We start from the raw sequence: 22,297 nt of genomic DNA, 5'->3' as shown, positions 1-22,297 counted from the left end.
ATATCAATCTTCATGTCTCAACCATTTCGAGACCCCTCGTCATGTCCGTGATCATATCCGGGATTCCAAACTACCTTCGGTACATCAAAACACATGAACTCATAATACCCCGATCGTCATCGAACGTTAAGCGTGCGGACCCTACGGGTTCGAGAACTATGTAGACATGACCGAGACTCATCTCTGGTCAATAACAAATAGCAGAACTTGGATGCTCATATTGGTTCCTACATATTCTATGAAGATCTTTTACCGGTCAATTCGCATAACAACATACGTTGTTCCCTTTGTCATCGGTATGTTACTTGCCCGAGATTCGATCGTCGGTATCTCAATACCTAGTTCAATCTTGTTACCGGCAAGTCTCTTTACTCGTTCCGTAATGCATCATCCCGCAACTAACTTATTAGGCACGGTGCTTGCAAGGCTTATAGTGATGTGCATTATCGAGAGGGCCCAGAGATACCTCTCCGATACACGGAGTGACAAATCCTACCAACTCAACAAACACCATCGGAGACACCTGTAGAGCATCTTTATAGTCACCGAGTTACGTTGTGACGTTTGATAGCACACTAAGTGTTCCTCCGGTATTCGGGAGTTGCATAATCTCATAGTCGTAGGAACATGTATAAGTTATGAAGAAAGCAATAGCAATAAACTAAACGATCATAGTGCGAAGCTAACGGATGGGTCAAGTCAATCACATCATTCTCTAATGATGTGATCCCGTTCATCAAATGACAACGCATGTCTATGGTTAGGAAACTTAACCATCTTTGATTAACGAGCTAGTCAAGTAGAGGCATACTAGTGACACTCTGTTTGTCTATGTATTCACACATGTACTAAGTTTCCAGATAATACAATTCTAGCATGAATAATAAACATTTATCATGATATAAGGAAATATAAATAACAACTTTATTATTGCCTCTAGGGCATATTTCCTTCACAAACATAACCTTTCAATATATCAATCTTCATGTCTCGACCATTTCGAGACTCCTCGTCATGTCCGTGATCACATCTGGGACTCCGAACAACCTTCGGTACATCAAATCACATAAACTCATAATACCAATCGTCATCGAACGTTAAGCGTGCGGACCCTACGGGTTCGAGAACTATGTAGACATGGCCTAGACTCATCTCCGGTCAATAACCAATAACAGAACCTGGATGCTCATATTGGTTCCTATATATTCTACGAAGATCTTTATCGGTCAAACCGCATAACAACATACGTTGTTCCCTTTGTCATCGGTATGTTACTTGCCCGAGATTCGATCGTCGGTATCATCATACCTAGTTCAATCTCGTTACCGGCAAGTCTCTTTACTTGTTTCGTAATGCAACATCCCGTAACTAACTCATTAGTCACATTGCTTGCAAGGCTTGTAGTAATGTGCATTACCGAGAGGGCCCAGAGATACCTCTCCAATAATGGGAGTGACAAATCCTAATCTCGATCTATGACAACTCAACAAACACCATCAGAGACACCTGTAGAGTATCTTTATAATCACCCAGTTACGTTGTGACATTTGATAGCACACTAAGTGTTTCTCCAGTATTCGAGAGTTGCATAATGTCATAGTCATAGGAACATGTATAAGTTATGAAGAAAGCAATAGCAATAAACTAAACAATCATAGTGCTAAGCTAACGGATGGGTCATGCCAATCACATCATTCTCTAATGATGTGATCTCGTTTATCAAATGACAATTCATGTATATGGTTAGGAAACTTAACCATCTTCGATTAACGAGTCAGTCAAGTAGAGGCGTACTAGTGACACTCTGTTTGTCTATGTATTCACACATGTACTAAGTTTCCGGTTAATACAATTCTAGTATGAATAATAAACATTTATCATGATATAAGGAAATATAAATAACAACTTTATTATTGCCTCTAGGGCATATTTCCTTCAGTCTCCCACTTGCACTAGAGTCAATAATCTAGATTACACTGTAATGATTCTAACACCCATGGAGTCTTGGTGTTGATCATGTTTTGCCCGTGAGAGAGGCTTAGTCAACGGGTCTGCAACATTCAAATCCGTATGTAACTTGCAAATCTCTATGTCTCCCTCCTTGACTTGATCGCGGATGGAATTGAAAAGTCTCTTGATGTGCTTGGTTCTTTTGTGAAATATGGATTCCTTTGCCAAGGAAATTGCACCAGTATTGTTACAAAAGATTTTCATTGGACCCGATGCACTAGGTATGACACATAGATCGGATATGAACTCTTTCATCCAGACTCCTTCATTTGCTGCTTCCAAAGCAGCTATGTATTCCGCTTCACATGTGGATCCCGTCACGATGCTTTGCTTAGAACTGCACCAATTGACAGCTCCACCATTCAATAAAAATACGTATCCGGTTTGTGACTTAGAGTCATCCGGACCAGTGTCAAAACTTGCATCGACGTAACTGTTTACGACGAGCTCTTTGTCACCTCCATAAATAAAAGACATATCCTTAGTCCTTTTCAAGTATTTCAGGATGTTCTTGACCACTGTTCAGTGATCCACTCCTGGATTACTTTGGTACCTTTCTGCTAAACTAATAGCAAGGCACACATCAGGTCTGGTACACAACATTGCATGCATGATAAAACCTATGGCCGAAGCATAGGGAATGACTTTCATTTTCCCTCTATCTTCTGCAGTGGTCGGACATTGAGTCTGACTCAACTTCACACCTTATAACACATGCAAGAACGTTTTCTTTGCTTGATCCATTTTAAACTTCTTCAAAACTTTATCAAGGTATGTTCTTTGTGAAAGTCCAATTAAGCGCCTTGATCTATCTCTATAGATCTTGATGCCCAATATATAAGCAGCTTCACCGAGGCCTTTCATTGAAAAATTCTTATTCAAGTATTTTTTTATGCTATTCAGAAATTCAGTATCATTTCCAATCAATAATATGTCATCCACATATAATATCAGAAATGCTACAGGAGAGAGGTGTTTAGAGTAACATAATATGTTACTGTAACATAGCGCTTCCCGAAAAAGAATGAGTACACAACCTAATAAATGAACCAATCTATGACACTATTATTATGTTACTTTGCACTATAAAGATAGTAACTTATACTAGTGTCATGCATATGATACTAGTCTAAGTTACTTCTCACTATGACCAACCTTATTGTTTGTAGAACATATTTATTGTTTGATGTTCCGTGAGCGGCCGAAGAAGCGCCAGCGCTCTCCACAGGCCCAGTCCCCACTCTCTCCCTCCTGACCCCCTCAGCTCAGCCCCCCTCTCTCCTCGAGATCTCCCACGGGCCAAGGCCAGGAGCCAACAAACGCAAGGCCACCGCCGCCTCTGCGCCTACGCAGTCGCCGTTCTGCGATCTTGCCCGCCGCCGCCCGGAGATATGGCGAAGGCGTTTTACGCGGTAGGTTTCTGGATCCGGGAGACCGGTCAGGCCCTCGACCGCCTCGGCTGTCGCCTCCAGGGGAACTACTTCTTCCACGAGCAGAGTAAGCATAAACACCTTCCCTCGCCCCTAATAATCCTACCTTTCGCCCCTCCCTCGCCGATTTCTGCAGATACTTCGGGCATCGCGTGGATTCGGTCTTCTCTGGCGGTCCCAAATGAGTGAGCATTTCGGGATTGCCGCCTAGGGTTAGGGACGGTTCAGGAAATATTACGGTCATGTGTGCCCCATTAGGTTGGGGTTGGTCTAGGGTTATCTATTCTTAGGTCATCGTGCATTCGTCGTTAATTCACATGCTAAGATTCGAATTCAAATTGAGGTGTCTTTCTACGCAGGTTGCTTCATAGTGTGCTAAAATTATGGAGGTGGACAGTTGTATGGATTATGGATCATTCTTTGGTAGAACTTGCTACTTACCCAATTGTTTATACCAATGGGATATTAACTGAAAGTCCTGAATATGTCAAATTGCTATCCGCAATATCTATTATCGTTAGGTATTTGCCATGATATTGGGATGCTATACGAATAGCTGTAGTTCTGTTAAACATTCTTGAGCTCCTTTCTGCCCCCTTTATCGTTCTAGGCCTTTTTATTTACCATACCAGGTGAGCTGAAACTCGAGGAATTCCTGTCCAAGACGGGGGTTGTGGTTGGAGTTTAATAATGTTTTTGATAATTTGTTTGTTTCAAATAACTTATATCGTTATTGGTAAGATTTACCTTTATCTTTACAGATAGTCGGTCATGGCTTTTGAGATTTTACACGATGTCAACTAAAATTTTAGAAGTTCTAGAGCTGTCGATGATGGTTTCCTCCGACGAGTTGATGCTCACTAAGATGCTTGAAGATAATTTAATAGCTCCAGTTCTGTTATCATCGCCATGGACCATCCTACTCCATTTATTGTTTGAGGTTTTACTCATTCTGTTGCAAAATGTAGGGCGTGTTTTTATCGGTTTAAGACAAGACTTTGACCACAACAGTCACTCCATAAGTATGCAATGTTATATGATTTTTTGTACTCAAAATTATTTCCTTATAATTGTGATTTTGAATAACACAACCAAATTTTAACATACTAATTGTTCGTCAAAAGCCCCCTAGGTAGCTGGTGCTGCAGCTTGCTTGTTAGAATTATCTCTTGTCGCGATTGACTATTGCCCCGACCAGGGATCGCCATTTACATCTGTCTTTGATTCAAATACTCCCTCCGTTCCTAAATATTTGTCTTTTTAGAGATTTCAAATGGACTACCACATACGGATGTATATAGACATATTTTAGAGTGTAGATTCACTCATTTTGCTCCGTATGTAGTCACTTGTTCAAATATCTAGAAAGACAAATATTTAGGAACGGAGGGAGTAGAAATTAACACTGGTAGTTTGCTTTCAAAAGACTCTTAATCTCCTGAATCTACAATACTCTAGTATGCAAGCAATTGTACCCTTAAATTATTAACTCTTTGAGTAAATTGCACAATAAACGTAACATTTAAGTTTTCCTTCCGCATGACACAATATCTTTGGCAATCTAGTATTGGATCTGACTTGCTTACAGCCCCCACTCGCAGCCATGTCTCAAAATGCTGGCTGGCCGTGGACTGTGGTGGTATCTGATGTGCCTCGTTGGAGTAGTCTCTCTGTTGCACAGCAGACCCCAAGACACGCTGTTCAATCTTAGCCTCTCAGGCTGCGCCAATCTCCCATGTCAACACTGTTGCCACCGTATCAGCCCAGAATCGTGCCTGTAGCTAGTTCTGCTCTGTCAGTAAGCTGGCCTACGCAGACAGTTTGTTTAGGTGATATAAAGCGCTTTCCTTTGGCAGAGGATTGGCTGATTGTGGATGTATTTCTTAGAGGTTTTGTTTTATACAAATGAGTTCGGTATACATGGTGAATTGTGCAATTTGCTCCAGTACTGTACCCGCTGCTCCCGAGAGTGACACAAATATGACTGGACACTTTTTGGTTCTGCACATTTCTCCCTAATCGATCTCATTATCCTTGGATGTGCATATGTTGTGTTCACCCCTTGCTTGTATATCTGATGTTATTTTTGCTGTTTTCTGCTGGATTGTTTTTATATATTTGTAGGCTTAGTAATTCCGTGTTAGCATTTTGATTGTGCATCTCCTGAATGATATCTAAGTATGTCACATTTCAGTAAAAAAGGCATTGACATTTCACTTACATCGACTATCTTCTTTGAGCACTTAATCTCTGATCAAGCTCATGAATTTGTGTTTCCTCTTCATGTCACACTCTGGATAAAATTATCCATCTGTAAGTTTTTCTTCATCTGCATATTAGCTTTCTGTGGCTGTGAAGTGGCAGATAACTCGGAGACACTTTTTGATTACCTGATCTTCTGCATCTTTATCTTCAGGATGCTGCTTATGTTCTGCACTGCATCTAATTATTATGGCCATGTTTTATGTTGACATATGTTATAATTCTTTGTGCTGTTGTGAGCAACTACACCTATAAAAGTGCTAACATGATTTTGTTTTGGACCTTTCCAGTTTCAAGGCATCGCACACTTATGAACATCTTTGACAAAGCCCCTCATGTTCACAAAGAGGCATTTGTCGCTCCAAGTGCATCCCTTATTGGCGATGTTGAAGTTGGGCAAGGGTCTTCAATTTGGTACGGATGCGTCTTAAGAGGTTTGTGCTTAGTGTTCCAGTGAGCATCATTTTGATCTTCTTTGCTAAATTAATGGGTGCTTCTAAATTGTGCCTGTATTCAGATTTGACTGTACCAAAATGTGTGATAGTAATCACCCCGTTGTGCTGCGTTTCTTTTCCAATAGTCTTCCGGCTCTTATCTTATGCAATTTACTTTCTAGTTCTGGTTCTATATTATTCTTGGCTAGCATATCTTTCGTTATTTGTTATTTCTATACATAAATAAATACATCATCCAAGACAAATAAGCAACAGTTCTGTGGCTAAATGCACCATGCATATCCATTTGCATTGTCTTGTTGCAGATAATGTTGAGAAGGGTGAGTTCATAGTTGTAGCCTTGTAGGTGCGGTGGGCGTGCACAGTCCATGGTTTATTATTCCCTTAAATATGCAGTTGAATTTAACAAAATACCCAGCAGTATGAAGATTTGAAGAGATAGACCCCATGGATTTTAGTAACTAGATATTAGACAGAGGATTGATTCGTAGCTCCACCAGTGGGTGATCATGATCATGTCTTTCCATCTCCATGTTTTTTTTTTGCCTTGCCACCTTATGCAAACGTTGACGCCTGAGTGCAGCTAGTTTTTCTTTCACTAGATCTATTTGATCCATGCTGGAATTTCTCAGTATACAAATAATTTAAATTCCCAACTTTAAGATTTGCCGTTTACTGAAAATTGCAAAAAAGGGAAACTACAAGGAGGATACGGCATGATGGCCCACCTGTCATTTGCAGTAAAACGCAGATGATCTGTTACTGTGTTGTATTGTAAACAAGAATATCGTTTGAAGAAAAAGGAAAGAGAGGGGCTCTCAGCTTACAATGAAGAGCAAGCAAGAAATGTGATCTTTCTTGTCCCTCGACTCCCTTACAAAAGGCATGATGCAAGTCCAATTTCAGGGGTTTGTTCATTGAACAATCGTAGCAGCACGTTATCCGAGGAGGATAAATAGTGATGCTACTCTTCCTCACCAGTTCTATCAGTCCACTGCCTCTTTCTCTCCCATAACCTACAACTCTGACTGCAGTTTTGATTTTGTTCTTTGTGGTGCCTTGAAGGCGCCGCCATTGTGGTGCCTCACACGAGTTGATGATTCGGCACCGGGTTAGGTCTAGGCATGTTCATGACCCCCAGCGGCGTGCTTTCTTGGTGTTTGTATTTTGTGTGTTTTTCAATGCTTGTCTTCAGTGTGATACTCCATATTTGTGTTCCTTCATGTTGTCATGTTCCTTAGTCTAGGTCTCAAGTCTATCACTTAGGATGGATGGTGTTATATCTCTTGTAACAGATGCCAATATCCTGCAGCAACGGTGACATAATATTATTGTGTGGACACCATCGTTGTCTGTGCCTCACCATCTTTCAGATTTAGCTATTTGTTGAGCTAATGTTTTCATAAGCAGTAGAACTAATGCCATATCAATCCATGATCTTCTATGCTTCGTTATATCTACTTGTTACTACTTTCTCCAGGTTTATTATATAGCCCCCCACGTATTTTGGGTCAAACTTTGACCATATGTTTAACTAATAAAATAGAGATAAGCCCACTTTTCAATCCTCAACTAACCAGATGGTTTAAGAATCAACCCTGAACTCATTAACCGGTTACTGCATGAGCTCCAACTTATCCCATCGCCCCCCTTAACCAGGCGAAAACTGTTTTTTTGCTCATGCGGCTGGTATTTACTGAGTCGACCGCCTCATCGGCATTACAATTTGCCATGTCAGCTAGCTCACTAAAGGCACCGAGTCGCGGCGCCTCACTCCCCAACCCTTCACTCTATTACCCCAACGCTAGACGGCAGACTGACGAACGGTGGCGCTACACATCCGATACGTGCTACCCTCTCCACCCCCTTGCCACGGCCCCAAACCAAGAGCATGGTGGGGCTTCAACGTCGGTGTTGTCCATGCACGATGTTGAGCCGGTTCATCTCATGGCTGCTCACCCAGTATGCCATGGCGGGGTGCGCGGCGGCCAACGCGAGTCAGAAGAGGACGTCGGCAGCTGTGACTAGAACGGTGGGGAGATGGAGTAGAGCGGGACCAACAACAATGGAGAGTGGGCTTGTGGGGGGTGCTTCCCGCTCACGATTGAGCATTTCAACATGCTAAGAGGGATTAGAGGAAGCTCTTGGAGGAAGGGACCAAGAGGAATCCCCTCTTGATTTGCGAGGCTGCGGCGGTGTCCTCGGCCGGAGAGGAAGAAGGCTAGCATGGGAGAAATTGCAGCTCGGGGAGCTCGATTGAGAGTGATCGGAGTTCGGTGGCGAAGCGTGGCATGATCGGGTTGGCTTATTTGCAGGCAGTCGTCGGTGCGCCATGGGCGGCACGCATGGTTGCATGTGGTAGGAAGCAGCGATGAGCGTTCTTAGTCTTGTTGTGGCTTAGCGATGGTTCTAGAGGCTTGGTCAAGGCTAGGAAGGCTGTGAGGACCAAGTGGAGCAAGCCAATGCTGCGGGGCTGCAACATTGATGCCGCAATGTCTCACGCAATCGAGTTGTTCGACATGCTCTCCTGAGCTTTGGAGGAGAGAAATGTCGGGGAGAAAGAGGAGCAATGGAGGGGTGTAGTTGCAGGTTCCAGGGGAGGCTGAGGGGCATACATGGCGCATGTGGTGTGCCAGCACTAGTCTTGCCACACCCAAATGCCGGTTTGGCTGGGTGTTAGTGTAACTTCTGATCCGACAGTACTCTTGGTGTTGGTTTTGAAACCCTAACTTGTAAACTCCAGTAGCCAAAGCAACGTACGTGCAAGCTAACCTCACAAGCAGCCAAGCAGGCAGCTTAATTGATAGTAGCTAGCTAGCTCGTACTTGCCGGCGACTTGTATTACACAGGATCGATTCGATCTTTGGCAGGACGTAGCGACTTCTTTCGATAGAACGAACACAAAAACGAATCGATGTGATGGCCACAGGTGCGTGTCACGCACCTGTTGAATACTTTGTATTGCTTTTCTCTTCTCTAATTTTCTGGTTACAAGGAGCACCCCTGGGGTGCTTTTTATACACGTCCATAAGGGACTATGGAAATAGACTAGGACTAGGAATCCTAATACTACTAGGACTCGCACTTACTCTTTTTCCTAATCCTACGTGTACTGAGGCAACGTGGTTAACTTCTACATTCACCTCCTTAACCTTGTTGCTTGACTGCATCTCATGTACTCCGACTTTGTTCCTCATCTCGGTGAACTTCTGTCGACCAAGGGACTTCGTGAGAATGTCGGCAAGCTGCTCCTTCGTGTTCACGTGCTGGACTTCGATCATCCCTTCCTCAATGCACTCCCGGATATGGTGGAACCGGGTATCTATGTGCTTGCTCCTCTCGTGATGAACCGGATTTTTGCACAAAGAGATTGCAGCTTGGTTGTCAATCTTCAATGACACCTTCTGCACCTCCCACTTTGCAAGATCAGCTAGGAGTCTTCTCAGCCACACTGCTTGACAAGCCGCCGTGCTTGCCGCTATGTATTCTGCCTCGCATCAAGACAACGCAACCACCTTTTGTTTCTGAGAATTCCAGCTGATAGGATTTGGGCCAAGGTAGAATATCATGCCCGTGGTGCTTTTCCGGTCATCCACATCACTTGCCATGTCACTATCTGAGTATCCATGAAGGATCAACCCTTCCTTTCCCTTTCTGTACGTGCAGCCAAGATTAATAGTGCCTTTCACATAGCGCAAGATTTGCTTGACCGCGCTCATGTGCTCGGTTGTCGGATTCTCCATGAAACGACTCACGATCCCGACTGAATAAGCCAAGTCAGGTCGGGTATGCACCAAATATCTTAGGCTGCCCACAACGCTTCGATACATTGTGGTGTCCACTGGCGGATTTGAGCTACGCTTGCTCAACTTGTGGCGTTGGTCCATTGGAGCTTGTGTCTTGTAGCAATCTGTCATGCCACACTTGTCCAATAACTTGACCGCATAAGCCGATTGACATAGGGAAATCTCCCCGGAGCTTTGCTTCACTTCGATGCCCAAGTAATAGCTGAGTAATCCCAAATCGCTCATGCTAAACTTCTTCTTCATCCGCGCCGCCTTGAAACGTTCAATTTCTTGCGCGCTATCTCCGGTGATAATCAGATTGTCGACATAAACTCCAACTAGCAGGTTTGATCCTTTGGAGTTCTTTGTATAGACGGCGTGCTCGAGGGGGCATCTCTTGAACCCGAGCGAGATCAAACTTCGGTCTAACTTTGCGTTCCAAGCTCTTGGGGCTTGCTTCAACCCGTAAAGTGCCTTCTTGAGCTTGTAAACTTTCGCTTCTTCGCCTTTCTTCTCGTAGCCGAGGGGTTGTTCCACGTACACTTCTTCTTTGCTGCCAAAGCTAGGAGCACTCTCACGGTCTCGATTCGAGCAACCGGTGCAAACACCTCCTCATAGTCAACTCCTTGATGTTGTACGTAGCCCTTTGCGACGAGTCTTGCCTTGTACTTTACAATGGCACCCTTCGTGTCCTTCTTTAACTTGTAAACCCACTTCAAACCTATGGCCTTTTGGTTTGGAGGTCGGGTTACCAAAGTCCACGTGCCATTGCTCTTGATCGCCTTCATCTCCTCATCCATGGCGTGCATCCAACTTGAACTTTTGCTCGCCTTTACGAAGTTCGCCGGCTCCTCAACTCCGAGTAAACACAAATCGGAGCACTCGAGCGTAACTGGCTTTGCGTACTTGTAGACTTTCTTGAGGGTCTTGTAGCGATGAGGCCCGGAAGAATCCGTTGTGGCTTGCGAAGGAGGCGACACAAATTGTGTCGGCGTCGATGCACTTGAGGAAGACGGTCGAGTCTCGGGCGTGGTAGATGCCGGGTCGTTGGCATCTGCGTCGTCGGCGTAGTCGTCGTGATCGTGACCATCATCTTGATTGTCATCATCACTATGCGCCTCATTGTCGATGTCGTTGTTGAGATCTCTACCCGTGTCTTGCACATCGTTGTCGCTATCACCTTGCGACCCATGCGCGTTGTCGTTTGGTGTCGGCACCATGATGATCACTACCATTGTGGTCACCTTGGTTGGGCGTCTTGCCAACCACCTGGACGTCCTCCCCTGCATCATCATCCGTTGGAAATTCAACCGTGAATATATTACCATTTGGAGCATTGTTGGCTGTTGCGCTCCAATTCCACGCTTGGTTTTCTTCAAATACGACGTTGCGTGAAATCCGTAGACGCTTGGTTCGTGGATCGTAGAAGCAGTATGCCTTGGTGCCGGAACTTCTCTCGTATCCGATGAACACCATCTTGGTGCTGCGATCGGCAAGCTTTGAGAGATGCGGCTCCGCCGTCTTCACATGCGCCACACACCCGAACGTTTGTAGATGAGACACATTCGGCTTCCGTCCGTAAATTGCTTCATACGGAGTCTTGCCGATCACCGCCTTCGTTGGAGCCCGGTTGAGAAGATAGATTGCTGTCGAGACAGCTTCTCCCTAAAATGTCCCCGGCAGATTCTTGCTCTTGAGTAAGCTCCTTGCCATGTCAATGACGGTTCGATTGCGCCTTTCAACAACCCCGTTCTGCTGCGGCGTATAAGGTGCCGTGAGGAACCTCTTTATGCCAATCTTCTCGCAGTAGTCGTTGAACTCGTTCGACGTAAACTCTCCGCCGCGATCTGTCCGTAGAGCGCGAACCTTCAACTTGTGTTCCATCTCCGTTGTAGCCTTTAGCTTCTTGAATGCTTCAAACACCTCATCTTTAGATCGTAGGAGAACGACCCACATATATCTCGAGTAGTCATCTACCGCATGGAAGAAGTACTTCTTTCCTCCATGAGTTGCTGGGGTGATAGGGCCACATAGATCACCATGGAGCAGCTTGAGTGCATGACTTGCATGATAGGTAGACTGAGCAGGGAATGGCCTGCGGTGTTGTTTTCCAACGAAGCACCCATCACATACTCGATCAACATGGTCGATAAACGGCATCCCAGATACCATCTCCATCTTCGACATCTTCTTCAAGGCGTAGAAGTTAACGTGTCCAAATCTAGCATGCCATAACCATGAATCGTCATCACTCTTGGCGAGCCAACACTCTGGTTGAGATTGATCAAGGTTGAGGATATAGAGCCTGTTCCGTGTGCGATTAACACGGGTTAGCACGTTTCGGAGGTTGTCGAAGATCGTCAACACTCCGTTCTCAATATCCACCTTGCATCCATTCTCGTCAAGTTTCCCGACAGAGATGATGTTGTTGCGAAGCCGTGGGATGTAGTACACTCCGGTGAGTATGCGATGTTCTCCTATGAGACCCTCGAAGAGGACAGAACCTTGCCCGCAAATCTCCACATTTGAACCATCACCGAACTTGACCGAGCCTTGAACATCATATTCCAGCTCGAGAAACTTCTCCTTGCACCCCGTCATGTGGTTACTGGCACCTGTGTCTAGATACCACGACATGTTCCGACTCCCGGATAACTTTGGTGTTACCTTTTTCTCATGAAGTAAGCACCTTCCGGTTTGGCTTCGCAACTGCTGTTTGGACGAGATCACAAACTTCGGCCATCAGAAGACCTGGACGTACGTCTTCCTGCTTTGCCAAATTTGCCTTGATCTCCCGCTTGTTAGGCTCCGGACAATCCTTCGCAAAGTGACCCATCTCGTTGCAGTTATAGCACTTGACCTCGGACATATCCAAGTTCCGTGGCTTCCGCTCTTTAGATCGGTCCACCTTACCATGACTTTGTGGCTTGCCTTTTCCTTTGCCTTTTCCGGTTTGTCCGCCGCGCTTCGCGTTGTTTGAGCCTTCACCACCGTCACGCCTTCCTTTGCTACTTGGGGCCTCCCAATCTGCGCGCGAGTACATGAGTTGGTCACCACCTCCTCCTTTGCCTTTCCGACAGCCACGAGCATTCTCTTCCCATGTCCGCAAGCGTCCGATCGCCTTCATTATGGTCATGTCGTTGATGTCGTAAAGCTGCTCGAGCGTGCCGATGATGAACGTGAATTTATCAGTCACCGAACTGAAAAACTTCTCCACAATCTCGGCTTCCTCGAGCTTCGCACCAAGCGCGCAGATCTCTCCCACCAATGTAGTCAGACGCATGGCATAGTCGTTCACCGATTCAGTTTCCTCCATCTGCAACTTGTGAAATTGGCGCTTCATCACTTGTGCCCGAGCCTTCGTGACGCGATCTTCTCCAATCCTCATCTCTTTGAGTGCGTTCCATGCCTCTCTTGCTGTCTCGAACTCCGCCAATGTCATCAGCACGAAATCCGGCACAGACTGGGCTATGGCGGCCATGGCACCTTCGTCGCACTCCTGGTCGAAGTCGTCGTCCGTGATGGCCTCCCACACTCGAAGGGTTCGGAGAATGATCTTCATATTCACCGCCCACACGCCGTAGTTGGCGTCGGTGAGCATCGGGTACTGGATGGGGATATTGCGATGCGCCAGTACGTTGGCGCCGCCCGTTCTGCCACCACTAGTCGCTGACTTGCCGCCCTTCTTCACCTTGTCGCTGTTCTTGTTCGCCTTGGAACCGCCGTTGCCAGACTTGACTGACTCAGCGTCGCTGTCCGTCATCGTAGATCGTAGATCGTCGAGGCTCTAGATAACAAGTGTTGGTTTTGAAACCCTAACGCTCTGTTTGGATGTAGACATTCAAGACCTGGATATTGCATTGGCTCCAATGCCTAATATCCCAAGGCATTGGTATTGAGCTGCAATGCCACACTTTGTGTTTGGATGTTCTTGTATTGGGCACTTGGAATTCAAGGGACGGAGGAATGCCAAATCTTGTTTGGATGCGCATAGTGTAGAATTGGGCATTGTGAAATGTATGAACAATATAATAATTTCTTGTACAACAACAACAAAGCCTTTAGTCCCAAACAAGTCGGGGTAGGCTAGAGGTGAAACCCATAAGATCTCGCAACCAACTCATGGCTCTGGCACATGGATAGCAAGCTTCCACGCACCCCTGTCCATAGCTAGCTCTTTGTCGATACTCCAATCCTTCAGGTCTCTCTTAACGGACTCCTCCCATGTCAAAATCGGTCGACCCCGCCCTCTCTTGACATTCTCCGCACGCTTTAGCCGTCCGCTATGCACTGGAGCTTCTGGAGGCCTGCGCTGAATATGCCCAAACCATCTCAAACGATGTTGGACAAGCTTCTCCTCAATTGGTGCTACCCCAACTCTATCTCGTATATCATCATTCCGGACTCGATCCTTCCTCGTGTGGCCACACATCCATCTCAACATACGCATCACCGCCACACCTAACTGTTGAACATGTCGCCTTTTAGTCGGCCAACACTCCGCGCCATACAACATTGCGGGTCGAACCGCCGTCCTGTAGAACTTGCCTTTTAGCTTTTGTGGCACTCTCTTGTCACAGAGAAATTAAATCTGATCATCATGCCATACATTTGAGAGATTATTGTATTATAATACAATAAAATTGCATGCAAATAAAATACAAGAAAAATTGGCTGAAAAGTGTACATAGGCAACATGAACATATTATCATGCACTGGACAAGTTCCAACTCCTCAAAAACATGAAAAATAGGCTGAAAACTGTACATTACAGTAGTATACAGCAGCATATTATGATGAACTTGATAACACAATCAACTGTTCAAAAACATGAAAAATTAGGCTGAAAACTATATGTAACAGCCACATATCATGATGAACTTGAGAACATCAATTTGTCCAAAAACTATCATCAACAACAACATATTATGATAACCTTGCCAACAACATTACATATTATAACATGTCTCACACCATCCAGAACACATAGCAAGTCTTGTGCATAACAATGCAACTTTAGGACAAGTTTAGAAGTCTCTCACAAACTAGGAGAAATAAGAGTAGCAACACACATACATATTATCAATCAAGAGCCATTCTACTAATTCAACATCAACAACCATTCCTTCCTGATGTTCATGGGAAGCTCAAGAAGCGCTTGGTACAAGCGTTCGCTAAGGATCAACTTACCATAAGATCGCAAGATGTCACCACGAGCTAGATCAGGGATCATCTCAAGTGTCGCAAGGATTTCAGCAGGAGGTGTAACTTGAGGCAGAGGTAAAGGCTCGAGTGACTTCAAAGCATCATGAAATGAGCCTTTCATATCCCCAAGAAGGCACAGGATGGCATCACCAGTTCGCTGTTTTTTTGTGGCACTTCAGGAGAGGCTTCATTGGGTTCCGTAGTTGGTTCTACAACAGTTTCAGCACCAGTGACAGCGCCATCACCATTTGCATGATCTTTTGAGTATATGGTGGTGATAACATCCCAATTCTTAATGACCCTGTTCTTGTAAAATCCTACTTTCTTGTTAGCCTGCACACACACACACACACAAAAAGAGAGAATTGTCAAACAAAGGTAGATCTTACATATGTACAATATAATCAAAATGTGGAAAGGATAAGTTTCTTACCACGACATATTTAAGCCACACATCTTCACTATCAATTGACAGCTTGTTATTGACCCAATCCCACCCAAATCCACTTTGAGATAGCATCTTGCTAATGGCCTCGTAGTGCTTTTCAAAGGTTTTGCACCTTGAACTGATGTTTTCCTTTGTGATGTTCACAGAGCACTTCTCACGCACATTACCTATAACAGCACTGTAGACATGGGACTTCCATCCATTCTGGGCATGATCGCCATTGTTGTGATGCTCAACAAGGACCTCGAGTAGTGCAGTGTCCATTTCATCTGTCCATGTGAGGTAATTTCTACCAATTTTTTTTCCACCTCCTTCAGCCATGGTCCTACAAGAAAATTCATGCACATAATATCCAAACACAAAGACAACATAAGGTGCATGTAAGTTGAAACACAAAGACAGCAAGGTAATGTCACACACACACACACACACACACACACACACACACACATATATATATATATATATTAATTTCATAATATGAGGCATGTACAGAATACCCAAAAGGCACACATTCCACCAAAGTCATATCAAGGTTGATCCACACATCCCACCAAAGTCATATCAACTAGCTAGCACAAAAGAGAACACCATTATCTAGTCGACCCGCACATCCTACTCCAACTCTAGTTCAGCATGTCTCACGAGGTACTCGTCAAACATGTCGTTAGCTAGCTGCTCTCTAAAGTTGGTCCATGAAGTGCTGACTTGAACACTCCTAATTAAGTTAGCATCATCTAGAGGATCATCTTCGGAAGAGGATCATCCACACATCTCTAAAGCTGAACCCTCCCAGCCAGGCAAGACATACATAAATTTCATATTCCAATCAACCACACCAAGCATGTTAGTGCTGATAGCTTGCTTCCTGTTCCTATATCTCCCTTGGTCACACACGGGCACACAAACATCAACATGACACCCATCTAGCGCTCCAAGTGCATTGCCAAACCACTTCCATTTGTAATCATCAGGTGGCTGAGTAGAAGGATCAGGAAGCTTAATGAACTCCGCGGTTAGAGATAGAATCGCTGTTAATACATTGTCAAAGTGGGTACTAATAGTCCATAAGGAGCGCTTGTAAGTGCCACGCAGAATCCTCATTTTGATACCATGGCCAACTACCAACAAGAACATTGCCACCTTTTCTTCCACGAAAACATAGACACTGTCATGAAGACCAGCCCTCTCACGCAACATGGTGCATAAGTCATGGAAGTTTCTTTTAGTTAAACGCAACTGATCATAGCATGCTACTTCTGCCCCATCATACATTCCTTTTAGCAAATACTTCCGATGAATGTTCTTTTCCTCATTGTCACTAAAACTCCCTAAATCCCTTGGTGCCCTCCTCGTACTAAGATATGCTATCCCAAGAAGAAACGATTCAAAGTACAGTTTGGTCAAAACTATCCGTCTCCTCTTTCTTCTTTTGTTCTCCTCGTTTATGTAAGCAACCAAGTCCATGTCAGACATGGTGCAGCTACATTACATTTCACAAATTAGACATTCATGCCTCATTCAATCACACAAGTAAATATACAAAGACATGGTACAACAAGCATTTCAAAAATTATGCTACGGCTAGCTATTAAGGACAAGTCATCAATCAGTCATACGACATAAGCAAGCAAGATACAATCAGGCATATAAGACAAGCTATCAAAAATTGTTGTAGTAATTTATGCTACAACAAGCTATCAAAATTTCAGCAAGCATTCAGTCATTTAAGACAGGGCACAACAAGCATTCACTATATTGTCAAATGCTGATTCTAGTTCTCTTCACCACATGAATGCATGGCCAAACAAAACTTATTTTTTCCTTACTGATAGCAAAAATCATCTTTGAACATACCTTCAGTTGGTCTACAGGGATGTGCCAATCCAAAACAAATAACCTGCAGCAGAGTTAATTTAAGACAGATTAGTATCTTAGTATGCAAACATATTGGGGAGGAGGGACGAACTGTGATGGGGAAGAGGGGGAGCAGCCATCAGATCTGAATGGGAGGGAGGGGAGGTCATGGGATTAGGGTTGAGTAGGAGAGGGAGAAGGACAGATGGGGGGTGGTAGATGGACGGAGCTACCGCTGGTAGGGATGGGAGAGGGACAATCCAAGGGACGGGTCGCCGGCGGCCATCGGACCTGAAAGGGCTGGGGAGATTGGGGAGGGCAGGGGGAGATGAAGCACGAGGAGAAGGCCTACCGGAGCAAGGGGAGAAGGAGGAGGAGGAGCGGGAGATGGAGGAGACCTGCCGGAGATGGGAAAGGAGGAGGACGGCGGCGGGAGATGAGCACCCACCTGCGCCGCCGCTGTTCTCCCGCGCCGCTTCTCCTGCGGCCTGTGTTCTCTGTTTTCGGGGGAGGAACGGGGAGGGTTGAAGAGGTAAGCGAGCCAGACTGGGCAATTTCAGCCGAAAACAGAGCGGGGAGGCAAGGTATTCGCGCGGGCACTCGCTAGTCTTGGCGCGCTGTGTCCAATATCAGGCTACGATGCCACGACCGAATACCCAGTGCATCCAAACGCTGGCATTCGGGAGCTACAAATGCCAAATGCCAATATTACCTCCCAATCCATACATCCAAACATAGCGTAACTTGTAAACTCCAGTAGCCAAAGCAACATATGTGCAAGCTAACCTCACAAGCAGCCAAGCAGGCAGCTTAATTGATAGTAGCTAGCTAGCTCGTACTTGCCGGCGACTTGTATTACACAGGATCGATTTGATCTTTGGCAGGACGTAGCGACTTCTTCCAATAGAACGAACACAAAAACGAATCGATGTGATGGCCACAGGTGCGTGTCGCACCTGTTGAATACTTTGTATTGCTTTTCTCTTCTCTAATTTTCTGGTTACAAGGAGCACCCCTGGGGTGCTTTTTATACACGTCCATAAGGGACTATGGAAATAGACTAGGACTAGGAATCCTAATACTACTAGGACTCGCACTTACTCTTTTTCCTAATCCTACGTGTACTGAGGCAACGTGGTTAACTTCTACACTCGGAGGGGTATGGTGGATAGCTAAATTTGTTCGGAGGGATGTACGAGTGGCAGATCGGAATGGCTACACACAAGACACAAGGATTTGCCCAGGTTCGGGCCCTCTCTGATCTCTAGCCAGCACAAGCAATACAACTCTCAGTAGACAACACACGGATCTCATCAATGGCTCAAAAACCTTGCACGGTACATACCAAAGTATTAGTCAACACTCGAGACAACATAAAACAGCTCCTACATACACAACATAAAAAGAGCCACCAGCTATAATATAAAACAACCAATACCTTGAGGCAAAGAGACATTTTTCCAATAGCCCCTACTCATGATTGTGGCATGAGTTAACTTTCCTTTCTTTGTTCTTGTGTGCTTGCATTCTTCCCAAGCATCACTACAAACCATTGCTCTTAATTCCTTCTTAGCAACCGAACTTTGCAAAGTAACAAATGCTGAAGCAAATCTTGTCACTCCTGGTCTCACAATGTCTCTCTCTTTTGTATAAGACCTTGTCAAGGACAATGTTTTATGATGTGCATAAAGGAAAATAATCAGCTCCTTTGATTTAGTGATTCTAACACCAAACTTTTCAGACGATGTTGGACAAGCTTCTCTTCAATCGGCGCTACCCCAACTCTATCTCGTATATCATCATTCCGGACTCGGTCCTTGTGTGGCCACACATCCATCTCAACATGCACATCTCTGCCACACCTAACTGTTGAACATGTCACCTTTTAGTCAGCCAACACTCAGCGCCATACAACATAGAGGGTCAAACTGCCGTCCTATGGAACTTGCCTTTTAGCTTTTGTGGCACTCTCTTGTCATAGAGAATGCCAAAAGCTTGGTGCCACTTCATCCATCCAGCTTTGATTCGACGATTCACATCTTCATCGATATCCCCATCCTTTTGCAGCATAGACCCCAAATATCTAAAGGTGTACTTCTGAGGCACCACCTGCCCATCAAGGCTGACCTCCTCCTCCTCCTCGTGGAAGCAATTCAACATTGAATTGAAAATTTCTAGCACTGCCCATGCACAAACAGATGGACAAATGGAAGTGGTGAACAAGTTTTTGGGTAATCTGATCCGTTGCATTGGTGGAGAAAGAAAGGGACAATGGGATTTGGCTTTATCTCCTGCAGAGTTCTACAATAACTGCAAGCATAGGTCCACAGGAAGGAGGCCTTTTTCCATTGTCTACACTAAATTTCCAACATATGTGGTGGACCTGGTGAAGCTACCATCAAGGGGAAACTCAAAATCAGCATTGTCCTTTGCTGATAATTACACTGAGTTATTTGAAGAGATTTGTGGTGTTTTGGAAGCACAAAATCAGAAATATAAACAACTTGCTGATTGCAAAAGGAGGCCAAAATCATTCCAAGTTGGTGATAAGGTGATGGTCTACCTCCGAAAAGAGAGGCTGCCTTTAGGTGTTAAAAGGGAAGCTTAGGCAGCGAAGGTATGGGTCCTTCTCTACCATGAGGAAGATAAATGATAATGCCTATGTGATAGATCTTCCAAGCGACATGGGCAGATCTTCCAAGCGACATGGGCATATCCAACACTTTCAATGTTGCGGACTTGACTCTCTACCATCCAGAAGAAGTGCTCTATGAAGATAACTCGAGGGCGAGTTCCAAACAACCCGGGGAGAATGATGAGGAACAATAGATGAGAAAAATAGAAAAAGGAAACCACATGCTAGATCTGTTTGGCTACTTCTAGATACTTCCACTCTAGTGTAGTATTTCTTCTCTACCCTACCTACTGTTTTCTAGAGTCGTCTAGTTGTGAGTAGCTATGAGTATAATGGTGAATCTTAAGTAATGTTTTCCGGAGTGTTCTAGCCATAACTAGAAGTATGTGAAGACTACCCAAAGCCCTATAAATAGAGGTCGTCACCTCTAGTTTGTACCCAGATGATGTACCCCCACTATCTATAATATATCTTGGTGTTCTTATCTAAGATCTTGGAGTAGATCTTGTGCTCTAGGAGTTCTGGATTGAACTCCTGCTGCCATATTGGCCTACATTCGCCTCTAGAATGATATCTAGGGCAACACGTTGAAGTAGTTCCTTCAACTCTAGTGCTGTACACTTTGTAGCAGCAAGGTGGAGTTGCTCCTCCACAACCTTGTGCTGCTTCACCACCATGCAACTTTTTACTTGACGTTTCACTTGACCAACATGTTGCTTCAATCTGCTTATCCTAATACTGATCTCCTTTCCACACAACCTGCATTTCACCCTATGTAGATCATCAGGATCATACAAGACTCCAAACTTCCGCCCCATGTCATCTGAAATTTTCTTTTAAATGTTGGAGCACTTGCTGCAGTTGAAGCAACCATAGATTGCTACAAAAATGAATGTTGCATACATATCAGTACACATACCAATCTACAAGTATGTAAAATAAGAATACATCTATATGTTGTTCTACATACATATCAGTACACATGCCAATCTACAGATCTACATGCAAATAAATATATGACTTGCACATCTATATAGATTATAGAATAGCAACAGCAGCAGCAAGCCAGCAACATGGAGCATAAATCAGCAAGCTCATTTATATATGACCTGACAACATTGCCTATACATGCAAGCAGAGCAGTGAGGAATAGCAACAACTCAATTTCTGCAGCAAACTAGCAACACCTCACAGTGGTGGGAGGCTACAAAGCATGGATACGGCAGAAACTGCCGAATTGCCGTCCTAGTACTGGGGGATACGGGGACACACGCGGATACGCCGGGATACACGTATCCCGCAGTATCCCATCTTTTCCTAATTAAAAAAAGGCGGAAAGAAATCTGGATACGGCAGATACGGTGTGGACACGGTGGGGACTCGGGAGCCAGCCTCGCCGCCGCAGCCTAGGCTTGAGGCTGCAGCCGCCTGGACTCGCTTCTCTGGTCGCCGGCTCGCCGCCGCCGTTTCCCCAAGCCCAGCTCTTCCCCCGACGAAGAACGTCCATCCAGCAGAGAGGAAGATGGCAAGGCGTTCGAGGACAAGGAAGAAGGACCGGGCAGGGAGAAAGATGGGGACTGCAGCCAGCAGCGAGGAAGAAGATATAAGTGGCGGCGCAATCTTTTTTCTGCTCTCTGCAGCTCTCAGGCGGCTGGAGGAAACAAGAAGAGAAGGGCTAAAGGAGCTGACTAGTCTAGGGTTTCAGGAACTGGACCTTATATGGGCTCTGAGTGGAGAGCTACATGGGTCTGAGTGGAGGGTTCGTATGGGACTATGGGCTGCCCCAAAGTCTTTTATCAATAGAAATGAGGCAACATATATCCAGTAATTCCTTTACAAAAAACATATATCCAGTACAAAATCTCTGAAAAAAAATTATCATTAAATCTTTATTACATGCTGTTATTTTTTTTCTATATATTGATATACCCTGCCGTATCCCCGAATGGCTGTTTTCGAAAAATGCCGTATCCCGTGTCCCCGTATGTGCGTATCCCCGTCTTTCCGTCCCCGTGTCCGTGCTTTTTAGGTGGGAGGAGCAGCAACATACCTTGCTGCTGGACGCCATGGACAGTGCAACGGTGGAGGTGAAGGTGACCTTCATTGGCTTTGGCTGCAGTACTGCAGCAGAGACAGCAGCGTCCGAGGTGAGGGGCAGTGCCGCCGGCTGGTTGGGTGGGGGAGGTGAGCTCGAGCTGCTGAAGGTCGGG

The 22,297-nt window shown here is 45.0% G+C and overlaps 1 protein-coding gene across 1 annotated transcript in view; it reads left to right on the top strand.

Moving 5' to 3' along the window:
• Window positions 1-3,218: 3,218 nt before the first annotated feature.
• The window catches only part of LOC119268055 (gamma carbonic anhydrase 1, mitochondrial-like), a 24,862-nt gene continuing 5,783 nt past the window's right edge, over window positions 3,219-22,297 (top strand). Inside the window, exons 1-2 of the mRNA XM_037549549.1 lie at window positions 3,219-3,507; window positions 5,993-6,136. Of these exons, the coding sequence (XP_037405446.1) occupies window positions 3,402-3,507; window positions 5,993-6,136 (250 nt within the window). The 5' untranslated portion in view covers window positions 3,219-3,401. The remainder of the gene's footprint in view (window positions 3,508-5,992; window positions 6,137-22,297) is intronic.

Source organism: Triticum dicoccoides, chromosome 3A (assembly GCF_002162155.2).
Source record: "Triticum dicoccoides isolate Atlit2015 ecotype Zavitan chromosome 3A, WEW_v2.0, whole genome shotgun sequence".
In the NCBI taxonomy this organism is placed as follows: Eukaryota; Viridiplantae; Streptophyta; class Magnoliopsida; order Poales; family Poaceae; genus Triticum; species Triticum dicoccoides.
Note: the sequence above shows the minus strand (reverse complement) of the source record. Positions and strands in the feature narration are given on the sequence as shown.